Source organism: Lagopus leucura, unplaced genomic scaffold (genome assembly GCF_019238085.1).
Source record: "Lagopus leucura isolate 7727_CA_CO unplaced genomic scaffold, USGS_WTPT01 Super-Scaffold_100001, whole genome shotgun sequence".
NCBI lineage: Eukaryota > Metazoa > Chordata > Aves > Galliformes > Phasianidae > Lagopus > Lagopus leucura.
Genome location: NW_024962262.1, coordinates 71,345,162 through 71,358,632, shown reverse-complemented (window position 1 = coordinate 71,358,632; position 13,471 = coordinate 71,345,162). Strand labels below are relative to the sequence as shown.

The 13,471-nt window shown below is 37.8% G+C and overlaps 1 protein-coding gene across 1 annotated transcript in view; it reads right to left on the bottom strand.

Annotated features, from left to right (window-relative positions):
- The window catches only part of DSCAM (DS cell adhesion molecule), a 370,474-nt gene that overhangs the window by 58,022 nt on the left and 298,981 nt on the right, over positions 1-13,471 (bottom strand). The window contains exon 19 of the mRNA XM_042867346.1: positions 2,977-3,130. Within this exon, the coding sequence (XP_042723280.1) occupies positions 2,977-3,130 (154 nt within the window). The remainder of the gene's footprint in view (positions 1-2,976; positions 3,131-13,471) is intronic.

Sequence of the window (13,471 nt, the reverse complement as noted above, 5' to 3'; positions counted from 1 at the left end):
ATCTTACAGGTCTTTTCCAAACTCAATTATTCTATGGCTCTATGACGATGTTAGTGGGCATTGAGGTGATTCTGTGATTCAGTGATTCTGTTATGAGTTAATGGTTGGACTAAATAAGCTTAGTTGTCTTTTCCAACCTTCATGATTCCGTGGTTCTGTGATTCTATGTCAGCCCCAGATGTACTTTAAAAATATTGAATACAGAATGCAACACAGACTAGGAGGTAAGTCTGTTCAGTGCTAATACTCAGCCTGCAAGAACAGATGAAATTCAACACTGAAGACAGAGTTCTCCCCAAAGGTTCAGATTGCCATAGGTCTGGTTCTGTTATTATCATGTTGCTGGCAAATGCCACTCTCCATCAGATGTGGTCAGGAAACAAGAGGAACAAGGCACTTGCAAGGTTTTCCTTCTTACAGATACATTTAATGGACTAAAAATGCAACTTGCAAGTCAGGAAGGAAGAATAATTTGGAGGGACATGGTCATGGGACATGGTCAGTTTAGGAGACTGAATTTTCATCTCTATGGTCACTTTTCGTTTGTTGGGGTTGGTTGTGCTTACTTTTGTCAGTTAATTACAGAGAATAACAATCTGTTCTGAGATATGGAGACATAAAAGGAAGAACTGTTGACATGAATTAAACTTTCACTTAAATTGGACTAGCCATTTCACATCAATCCCCTAACAAGACTTTCTCATTGTTCTCAGAGGGGCTCTTAAAGGGGGTTATAATTAAGCTGACATAATTCAATTCCAGGTAAACTCTCATGAGCTGTCATGATGGTATAATTACTTGGATGGTTAATGTGAAATAAGCTGGGAAAAAACAAAGCTAACAACTTCACAATAACGACCTGTCAGATGTTCATGCTGTATAGCAACCCTTTGCACTCCTTTTAGCAAAATCAGGCTATAACTGCCTGATTAGGTTAGGTACATGCAGATCAGTTTGTAGTGCGTCTATTTTTAGCAAACCAAGAACTGTCACATGCTACATTTCATCATAACCAGATCAGCTCATATTGGTACCTACAAAATCTGCAGTGTTTTGCATTTATCTTGTCTGAATGCCTCCTCCTCTTTTAAATAGAAATCGAAATACAAAACTTGCAGTGCATTATATGCAGAGTTCCTTGAAAAGTTCCAGGTTTGTCTGTGCCCCTATTATATTAGTATTGCACGGTATTAGTTAATCGGCTTTGCTCTTATTCAGGCTTTAATGCTTTACTTCTATTTTTGTTGACTTTTTATTCAGCATTACACATTCATTACTGCCTAGTAACAGATGACCTCAAAGAAGGAACATGTTGAAACCTTTGCCCCATTTCTCTGAGGTGTTCATCTGATGTTCTTTATGTTCCACCACTTAAGATTTCAGCTGCGGTCTCACAAGTGTTCAATATGCTGTATGCAATTGTGTTACAAGGAAAACCTCCATATTTTTTCAGATCTCCTGGACTTTTCACAGCCTTCAGCCATGCAACAGGACCCTTAACACTGCATAGCTTCTTCTCAGAAAAGATTTTCTGAAAGAAGATACAAAAACTGTTGGATGTCAAAAGAAGCAGGAAGTAGAAGTGAGTTTGCAGCTGACAAAAATAACCTGTCAGCAATGGCCTAGGGAGCAAACATTTACCTGTTTGTTCCAAATCTTACCTGTCTACCCTGATAGACACTCCCCACATTACCACTGATTAACCTTTCATTGTTTTCTACAGTAGAAACTCTGTAGTTACTACAGTTGAGAAAAACGTCCATCCAATATAATAAAAACTTTGGCCTAGAGAATTGGCAGAGGACATGTGAGTTCCCATCACAAGTCTGAGGAACTCTGTTTGTGACTTCTGTGTACTCAATACTATTTCATGAGTTAAAATAATACCGTCCAACCACTATTACTGGCATTCATGACAATAGTTCTGATAGTTAATTTGCCATCATCAAATTGGTTAACTACCACTTGAGTGGGTAGAAACAGCAATTTTCCCTATGGTAACAGTACATTCTTTTCCAGGCAGAAACTACTTTCATGTTGGTGGCATAAAGCACTAGACATCTTATTTTACATTATTACATCATTAGCTATATGACCGAAACATTAGCAGTCTTGCAAAACTCTAAAATTGATGCATATACTTTTGAAGCGCTACAGATCTGTGCACTACACTGTTGATACTGGTAGATACTGTCAAATTATTAATTTGAATGGGAAAAAAATAGAAGACCAGTCTGAAGATCCCAGGTGGAGACTGACTGTTGATCTGACTCTTCTCACCTTGCTATGTAAAAATTTAGGTTTCTATTTCTAAGCTAAGGTGCTTGAGTGTTGCATGGATCATGCCTCACAGTACAGGTAAGGCAGACTACATGAGTCCATGTAATATCTTTTTTTAGAACAACTAATACAGCTGGAAAAAAAATGCAATAATTGAGGCATGTTATCCCCTCTTTAAATCTGAAATAGAAGCAGCAAAAATCAAAGCTAATGCAAGTTGAGAACAATTGTTTAGAATTTAGGTATGTTAATTAGGCCACTTGATACAGAAGATAGTATCTGTACAGTACACAAGAGATTAGTAAGGAGAAGGATTATAAGGAGGTTACCTTGTGTGACAAAAAAAAAAGAGACACATTCTGAAAGTGGAGAGAAAACTCTTCAAACTCTCTGTACTCAACAAAAGTATAAAAGCATTGCTTCAAAAAGCAATTTATTTCCTTCTAAGGTAGGTGGGATAAATTACTCCCTAGAGGAGCACATCATTCTTCTTCTCTCTGCTGACTACAGCAAAACCTTGGGTAATTAGCTGAGAGTTATCACCTAACTTTTGGAAAAAACTGCAAAAAACCTGAAGTTACTCCTCACAAATCCCACTCTTTAGTAAGCAATGAGACATAAAGAAGCCACGTGCCAATATAGCAGTAATTAGCATTGGGAAGTTCCGGATTGGTTTAAAAAGCACTGTCATCATACCTTTTGCTAGTGGCTCTACAGTGATAATCTCGCTGCTGTTGCCTCTTCCTGCAGCTGTCACTGCTACCACCCAGACGCTGTACTGGCGATTCCGACTCAGGTTGGGGATTCTGTAGGAAAATGAGTCGGGAGAGGCTTCAAACTCGCTGATTACCTGTGATGGAAGAGATAAATGTTTCCAAACTAAAATAAACAATATTTTGTGAAAGTCCGCTGAGCTGAGTGCTACAAATCCTGTTACTTTGTGGTAATTGGAATGACTATCAATTGCTTGAAGCAGATGGCAGATGGCAATAAACAGGGAAGACACAATAAGTCGTTGCAAAAAATTTATATTCAGGGAATTTGGGCCTATATTGTATTTTCAAATTACTGTTATTTAGGTTGGGATTTTTATAGATTTCTCAATGGGATATAGAGTTTGTGCACCTCAACCTATGCTCCACAGGTTACTCTACTTCTTTAGTAGAAAAGAAAGGTAACTTTATCTACCCTGAGCAGCATTGCATCACTCCAGCCATTTTTATTTCTGACATGGGTTTTGTGATTCTTGTTTGTGAAAACAGAGTGGTTACTAGCCATCAGAAGATTAAGTGAAAAAAGATTCACTTTCCTATGCCATGACAATAGCTATACAACACCAGGCTAAAAATAATTAGAGTGTTAATGACAAGGAAAAGAAAATTTTCACTAGGAATCTGCATTAGAAATAATGCATTGGCGTAATCTAAACTTGATTCAGACTGACAGAAGGTGTGCACAGAATGTCTTTGATATACAAATATCTGCTGGTGGTAAAGGCTAATTTCAGCTGATTAGCATTTCAAAAAGTAGTTTGACCTGAAAGCACTGGAATACATAGTCCTTCAAAGTGAATTCTAAAGAAATAAAATATTTTTCCGAGATATTGTCAAACACCTCTCCAGTGTGAAATTGTTGCCAGTTTCAGCTAATGAAGGGGTCATCGTGTTCTTGAGCTGGCATCTCCTTAGGCCAGGGGAGGGTGGAATTCATCTGATTTCCTTTTGAAATCTGTAGTGATTTATGCTAGCCTAAATCTCCCTTCAGAGACCATGCAAAAGAACATGTACTTCTAAGTCAGAGTTCTTCTAGCTTATTTGGGACACATTGCAGTGGGATGAATCATGACCTAGACACACCTTTTTTTCCCCATCAACTCTAGAAGTGTAAACATAGCTAGCCTGGGGACAGCTGTCTGTGTTGAACACAACTAAAGTAAGATGAAAAACACTCCATAGAGATAATGTGACTGACTGTTAAAATACTTAACATCCTGGCTTTCACACAAATGTGTACCTCTGTTTCTGCAAGAACACAATATGTTTCTTCCACAGAAGCTAACTTATCTGGGGAAATTGGTTTGCTCAGACTCACAGTTACCTATCTTCAACAGAAGTCCAAATAAGGACCTCACCATACTTTCTACCCAATCTGATTTCTCCTGTCAAAATGCCAAGTCAGTTTGTTCCATTTAGTAAGCATTTGCCTGGGTTTCCACTTCTGATATGAAGAGGTCAGTGCAGGCAGACACTTCTATTATTATGTGAAATATTACAGCAGGTTTTGAAAATCATCTGTCTTGACATTTACATGAGAATATTGGACAAATGCCTGTGGCTTGGCAACTTGGATCTTCATGAGGTCATACATAAAAGTTAATGTATTGATCATGGCACAGGAGGCTGAGTTTTAATATTCATGAGGCAGCATTTCCTAGGATTAATTTGAAAGTCAAACACACTAGGCTAAGTCCACTCATGAATGCAGTCATTGAGCAAAAGCTACTCCTAAAACACTAGTAAGATGAAACATGAATACAGCAGTTAGGAACAGCAAACCACTAAAGACCTCCTTATTGCCAAAATTTCATTACAATGAGCATCAGTTCAGTTAAATTTACATTGTCTTTTCCTTGACACCCATGATTTATGAAAGGCATATTGTTGACTTAGCAAGCCAGTACTAATACTGCAGATTTTCTGCTTGAAATGCCTCACTGTCAAGCTCTTCTCTGTCATGGTAGAAGCTAGGACATCATACATGTACCTGGTATACAGTTGCTAAATACAGCTTGGAGCAGAGTGGTTTGAGATTTTAGGTAAGGAATAATGAGAGATGGTAAGTGGAAAAGGAAAACCTTGAAACTATAGCACTGTGACTAAGCTCTGCTCTGAGAACTTGAAGTAACTGAAAAAACAACCAATGTGCTTATAATGTGGATAGCTAGGAGAAAAGGTAGAATTGTCTCAAAGCAGAGGAGTTCACTTTCCCTGGAGCTCCAAAAGCAGAAGAATCATAGAATTAGCTTCTCTATTGCATTTTTTAATACCTTGTCTTCAATTCCTTTCTTTCTCCTCCACAAACTCAGCATCATTCATACATTTGCAACTGCAGCTCTTTCAAATATGAATTCAATTATACATGGAACTAATTTATTAATTGAATCTAGAAAATAAATTTTCACTGAATAAGTAATTCTTATTTTCTTAAAACAAACTGCTAACGCAAAAGATTTTGGTTTCTAATTGATTAACATACACCTTCTGTTTCCTCAGCTAACATTCCTGGTTAAGTACTTGGAGATGCTCCGGTGACAAAAAAAATCAATTATACTTTTAACTTTTGCCTGTCATTTCAATTAGATTAGCATGCCAGAGACTTTCATTACACAAAAAGAAAAAAAAAAATAAAAAAAAATTGGAGCTTTGTCAGCAAAGAGAAGATTAAACAGTTGAAGTAAGAAATTTTTTAAAGGAATGTCACCTTGTCATATATTGACCTTTGTATGTGCCAGTGTCTAGCATTTACTGCTGCATTATTCCAAAAGCAATAACATGCTTGCTCAAGGGATTTTTTTCAGCTGCTTTTTTAAAATTTAATTTATAGGAGGGCGATTTTTCTTTTCCTATGGCTTCAGTTCATTGTCTAAGAAGCACCAAGAAGGCACAAACTCTAAAAGCGCAGCAAAGGCTATGCAAAATAGAATGAAATCAAAGTCCTTTATCAGATTGCAGTAAATCTGTTTCTCAGACCAGGAAACAGTAAGCGCTTCTGAGAAACAGACACTGCAGGTAGCACTGTTTCATTCTGATGCAATATCACTGGTATTCCTGTTCAATGCTTTGCATGCTTTGAAACAGTATGCCATCTCCTGGCATTTCTTACTCCTTTAGAAAGCAAATAAATAAGCAATGTGCCTAAAATCAGACTTTTTGTCTGTACTTTTTATCCCAGGCTGGAAAATCTTCAAAACAGCGTGCTAGAAAAGTACATTTTTCAACAGTTTTCAAGAAAAGAGGGATTTTCCTTTGCCAGCTTTATGTTTTATGCCACAGAGCAGAACTCAAGAGAGACATGAAGGAATAAAGGTAGCAGGCAAAATTTACTGTGCACTGAAAGGTTTTTCAGGCAAAGAAAGGCTGTATCTTGTCTACAACTATGTCTGTGCAACTTCTGATGCAAGATAGGTGCACTTAAGATCTCTGCTCTTTCCAAGTTGTGAGGAAACTTGGAAGTGATCTGTGAAAGCCATGTGGAGACTTAGCAGACGAGAGTGAAAAGCAAGAAAAGCAGATTTGTAATTTGATTTGTGTAGCAAGAGAGCACATAAGCAGCCTCATCATGAAAATTAAGAACACGTATTTCTACTACCTAGAATGACCTGTGTGCTTTCTCTATAAATTTGGGTGTAAAATATGAATATAGAATCATGCCTGGAAGGACCTTCAGATTTCACCCAAGTCTATGCTCCTTCTCTAAGCCAAATTTTACTACACCTGAGCAGTTTTAGACAAGTATTTGTTCAACCTGATTATGAAGACCTACAACAAGTGAAGACTTTGCAACTCCCTAAACTGCATGAGCTGTCCTAGTCCTTAACTTATTAGAAAGCTTTCTTAAAACCTAGTTTGAGTTTTCTGCTGCAGTATAAGCCTCTGTCTTTTCCAGTGTATTAGGAACACAAAATAGTTTATAACCTTCATCCTTCCATCAGTCTTTAATCTGCACAAATCTTTGTCACTGCTTTCCTCACCAGTATACTTATCTTTTCATGGCTTAATAACACCAATGTTTTTAAACATTTCCAAGAAATCAAATTTTTTGCTAATAACATGTCATTATGATTTGTACTGTCTACCATTGGTCCACAGCCTTCTCAAATAGCATACTCAACAATCCCAGAGTATGGCATTTGGCTTTTCACAACAGGAATATAATTACAGAATCACAGAATCAATGCTAGCTAAAGTTCATTCTGTGATATGAAATTACCTCAAATCCTCTTGTGAAGAATCTAACAAATTGATTTCTGCCCACGATCATTTTATTTGGTTATTCATAGCACTCACTTATTTGTACTACTACCTACACTATATTTTATCTGCTGTTTTTTTTCTCCCCAGACCAATTTTCCTATTCATCAAGATATTTTGAATCTACACCTGCCTTTTGTGTACCTGAAATCCCTCCCAGTCTTTAAAGTTCTGCAAATTTTATAGGAACACTCAACATTTCATTATCTGGATTACTAACAAAATCACTGAATTAATTGGATTTGAAAGATATCTGCTCTGCTCTTTCTTGCCTTCAGTATGGAAAAACTGATTTCATTACCTCTCATAGTGCAGTGATCAGTTTTATTTCTATCTTTATCTGTCTCTGAAACTGCAATTGCCTGATCAGTTTTATTTCAAGAAACATGCTCTCTATAGACTTATCTTCATTGCCAAATGGGAGAGAGCCAGGAAGTGTTTTGAGCGCCTTAACGCCAGGGGTCCACACTGCTTTTCAACCTGACCTCTGGTAATGGAATCACTGCTGTAATTAAATTTTTAGTTCTTCAAGGTCAAAATACAGAGACCTCTATCTTGCACAACAGTATCATGGAACTGACCACCCTGCTCTACCTCATACGTTCACTGCTTCTGGAAACAATGTTTTAGAGTCTCTTTGTTTGACAAGTTATCTAGTAAAGGGGGTCAAAACAAACGGTTTCTAACTAGAGGTGAATTGGTTCAATATAAAATCCATACATTACTGTATATATAAAGATTCAGGTTCTGTGTCTCTGAACAAAGGAGACTTGTGAGTATGCCCTTGATGAACTCCCTAAAAATGTGAAAATCTGCATCCAGACTTTTTTCTTGGGGTTATGGCAACAAATTTGCTGACTTTTGCCTTGCTTCCTTTCACAGATGGACAGATTGTCAGAGCTGCCAGCAACAGCCAAGTCCACAATTTCAGTTAGACTGGACACCATTTAGGCCATGTAATAGTTTCTCCTTGGTTCTTGCTATTTGGCTCATGTATTGAAACATGAAACATGACATCTGTTCCTCACTCAGTGTTACTGAAACTAACTGTTGTTAACAAAAGCTGTGTGCAAAACAGAATACAGCTTCCGTGTAAGTATTTTTGTTTCTTTTCTTAAATTCTGAACTGAAATGTTGGAAAATGCAGGACAGAGATTTTGGTAACAGCAAAGGAGCTAGGCCCTTAAGACAGCCCACCGCCCAGACCTTCAGGTAGCTCATATCAGGAGTTCTATTGCTTAGGAACAACAGAGGTACATCACATGCTTGTCCCTTTGCAGCAACCCACAGGAGCCCATGAGTCCATCTGCCTCCCCCAGGTCATGATCAGGGAAGGAGGATGTGTTGTCACAGGCAGGTGACCACAGTAAGGGCAGGAGACTGACTGCTGGGCTGCTAGCTGTGTGTTACTGCTTCTTTTGATGGTCACTAAGTTTGTCCAGAGCATTTCAATCAAATCACCAATTGTGTTGTGCCTTTTGGTCACAGGTCCTTTGTCTGTTGTACAATACAGAAGGGAATATGATGAATCCACACCTGCTGAAATAAGTTGCAACTGATGCCAAGGCTTAACTGTTGGACTATATTGATATACGTGTAAGTGAGCCTAGGTAGTGAGACCAAACCAGAGTTTTATGAAAAAGATCAATATCAAATTTGTTTTAGTAGGGATTTGCAAGGAGACCTTTAAAAAATTGCATCAAGCAGCACAGCAGCAGAATTAATTTATACTCAGCCATGTCTCTCTTGAGTTCTGCTCCATGGCATAAAATGTGAAGTTGGCAAAGCAGTTAAAAGAATGAATGTGCTATATTTGGGAAGTGGTAACAAATCTGTGAAATAACTATGAAAAAGCTGTAAACAGTACATGTGGTATATTAAAAAGGACATATTTTAAATACTATTCCAAGTAGATTTTTCAAAATAACTCCACAAAATATAGAATAGCTCTATGCTATATAAAGAACAAGAATTAATAAGCATAAATATATTCATGCTGTGAAAAGTACTCTACAGGCACGGTGATAAATACTATTGGTAGAATATAAATCAATGAACATGCATTTTAAATTCAACCTCACAGATTCTAACTCTAAATAAACTTCAATTCAAAGTAACTTTATCTGCTTAGCCCTCTTCTGAGAGTAACCTTTCCCTCTCTCTTAGAGACTTCCAGCATACATTTAACTACCAAAGATTTTATGGAGTAACAGATCATTTCCTGCTTATAATTATTTTTGCACTGCTTTACATGAGCTTTATTCAAATCTTTTAAAATGAAGAGAAACCATCTCAACAGCTCTGCATCCTACTTGTGCTGGGGGCTCCAGACCTGGGTGCAGTATTCCAGATGGGAACCTCATAAGGGAATAGGAGTGGGGGACAATCGCCTGCTCGATGGGCAATACAATTAGAAGCAAATAACCAAAGATTTCTGGAGAGTACTGAAGACCTTTTCTTTTGAAGATGATTTGCAAGCTGACTGGTGGAGATACTTTACGAAACTTGTTGCCCACAGATAAGGAAGAACTGACTGAAGATGTGAAGATCTACAATCACTTTGCCTGAGGCAATCAAGAGGCTAGATTTTAAGATTCTGAGAGGAATGATCCATGGGACGCTGTCCTCGAGAATAAAGGGACTCAGGACATCTGGCTAATCTCCACATACAACCTACTCAGAATGCAAGAATGGTCTTTTGCGAAGTATGAGAAGTCAAGTAAGATTGGCAGAAGGCCACACAATCACATTGAGCTCAAACACAAAAATGAGCAAGAAGGTGAATGCTGGGGCAGGCTACTTGGGAGGAAGATAAACACTGTCTAAGTTTGTAGGGATAGGGTTAGAAAAGGAAAAGCTCTGCATAAAAGGTGGTCTGCTGTTAGCAGCTCTGCTTTTATAAGAGTATAGGTAAGTTGATTCAGGTCAGTGATCCTTCCCCTCCACTCTATACTTTACACTTTTGAGACTGCATCTAAGTACTGCGCCCTGTTTTGGGTCTCCAGGAAAAAAAAATACACGAACATAATGGAGAAAGCACAAAACAGGGTTGTCACAGAATAGTCAGGAGTCTTGAGCACAGTAAAGAAATACAGTGACAAGCTGTGCCAGCTGGGTCTGTCAGCCTTAAGAAGAGAAAGATCAGGGAGAGACTTTATTGCTCTCTACATGGACCTGATTAGATGCTAGAGCCAAGCCGTTCTTGAAGCAATTTCAACATGAGTAAGGCCTCTGAGCAGCCTGATGTGATTAAACTTGCTTTGAGAAGAGAGTTGGAATAGGTGAACCACAGTAGTATCTTCCAGTCAAAATTATTCTACTATTCTACGAAAATTTAAAAATGGCTATCCAGTTCCATAGAAAATACATATAACAAAGCAACTGAAACCAAATGCTGACATAGGCAATGTGCAGTTCTGAGAACAAAAAACGCATTAAAACATCACCAAGACGTTTTCTCATACAGCAAGAAAGACTCCAATAAAACTCCTATGGCATTTTAAGCCATCGGTAGATTGTATGTCTTTCATATCTAAACAGTTTCTGTGCATGGTTGTCTAAACAAGCTCTGCCTTTAGCTTTTACTATCAGGAAATCAGACAGCGACTGCGAGGTCATCTTACTCTGTATCTTAATATGAATGGAAGACAGCACCCTGAAAAAGAAAATCACTGGGAGAGAAAAAGTCTCCATTTATTACTCTTCTGTAGTGCAGTTCTACTAACATGCAGTTTCCAGGCCAGCAAGCCATTGGATGCTTTGTGTCACAGCAATCTTCTCTAAAACTTTTCTGTCTTCTAAATTTTATTTAATCTAATTCCACTAATTTCTCCTCATATAGTGTACTATATCAGGCCTGATCACAGTGATATGGGGACACCCAGGACAAGCACAACTGCAGGGAATGTGGCCAACATGGTACCATGAGAAGACAGCTCCTGAGAGGAGCTGAACATAGACTTTGGAAGAAGTGAGTTAAAAGTACTGCAGGAAAGTGCGCTAAGAGTTGGCACAGAGGATAACATTTTTAACCTAAATTCTGGTATGTTTTGTTAAATTTGAAGGATGAGAAACCTATTAAGTCACTCTGTTCAGGCCAGGGCTTGAAATAGAAATCTAACTCAATTAGCACTTAGGGCTAGCTGTCAACTTGTAAACGAATGTGTAAGTGCTCATATATTTGTATTTTTATATATTTCCAAAATAAAAAAGTTCTGCATGATATAGTTCTACAATAATATAGACAACATAATTAAACAGTATGACATTGGATCCTCGTTTGCCCTTTATCTTGCCTAAAGAGTAGATTGCAGCAGAGAATAATTTCTAATTTTCACACATTAGTCATATTTGCTGTTTGAACCCTCCCAGGCAAATACAGTAATTGGGATTCAAAATAATTAAACAGAAAATGTCTGCATCCTTCTGTGCAGAGGCATCAGTTTTAGCAGCTTCTGCTCTTACAAACCAAACTGAACTGTGCAAGAGTCTGCAAATCTTCATCTATGAGTAACTCAGCATCCTATGAAGGTAGTGCTTTGTAGTAAAAACGTGTACAGTATGACCAACACAGTAAACTTTTGGTTAACTTTCCTTTTGGTGACTTAAATATCAAAGCAGCATTATGTAAAGGAACTTCAACCATTCTGTTAGTCTAAAAACTTTGTCTGAAGTGTACTGTATTGAAATCTCAGTATCCACAAACTGTTCATAAAATGCACTCTGCTAACTTCCCTTTGCTGTTGCCGTTTCTCTTTTACTTCACTTCTGCTTAAAAACTGTTTGCCTTTCTCTTTAAATGGCAGATATTTAGCAAAATTATTTTGCAACAAGGGTTTTGACTGAAGAATTCTTTTAAGGAAAAATAGCTTCATACATCCACTACAGCACTTACACCTTATGGTGGCAGAAGAACTGATAAAGAAAGAGGTTTTCTATTTATTCCCCTCCACAACTTTATGTAAGACTGTTTTCTCTGTCAACTACTTGTCTCCGTCAACAATGAATCATATTCGATCTTCCTTGGTATATACAGACCACACCAGCCAAGGAGTGCTAGCATTTAAACACCCCTGCAGCAGGCTTGTTTCACTGCAAAGCTAGTTTTAAATAATAATTAAAAAAATAGCAATCATTTATTAGGTGTAAGATAGCCAAGCACTTTGTTAGAAATGAAGCTGTCGTGTTTTATATTAAATGTGTTCTGCAGTCTTGCACTTATTTAGAGATGTTCAACCTGGCTTCAGAAACAAACAGCATACAATCATTGCCTTGCTCAAAACACAGAACTGATACAGAAGATGAGCCACCATTTATATTGATCTGCAAAACAGTACTAAGTGAAACAGAGGACTGTCCCCATAGATATATAATTGTATGCACATACACATGCACATACAACCCTTTATGCTCAGAGATAGCAATAGGATAATTATATTTACCTATCAGTAATTAATGAAAACCGACTATCACTTCTATTGTGAACTACAGTATACCCTGATGCCTTCATCACCTATAATCAATATCACAAAAATAAAAGCAAAATTCAGTAAAAGCTAAGACCAGCAAAAAAAAAAAAAAGGAAGTATTCTTGTCATCATTCGTAAAATTATTTTGTTCTGAGGTACTCTAAAATTACTCATAAAATAAACAATCACGAAAAGGTAATTCCGTAGAAGACAGCACAAAACTGGATAAAAAACGTGTAGCAGTGGATGCTTATTTTCCTGATGATGTAAACATACAAAAAAATACTGCTAGCAAAGAAGCCTCGGGAAGAAACACTGCAGCGTTGTCTTGTAAGCGGCTAGCAAAGCCAGCAGCACCACCTGGTGTTCATTCCATCCCCTGAGAAGTGCTTGCTCCCTGCTCTGATCAGACCCCAGCATGATGGAAAAATTCATGGCCACTTTACGCTTAAAGTGCATAGTCAAGAGATATCTGTTTGCATGGCTACAATTATTAAATTAAGAGTTAGGAACCAGCAGTCCTAAAGCATGAATGAAGCGACAGTCTCCAGCCCTTAGGTTCCGAAGTGGCTAATAAGACCCGCTCACAGCAGGATGTGAAAGTTCTATCTTAGTCATCAGTGGACACGTAGTTTTGTCCCATCTCTCCTCAAGTAACTGCAAAATTAGTTCACTTGCTAGTTAAAAGGAACA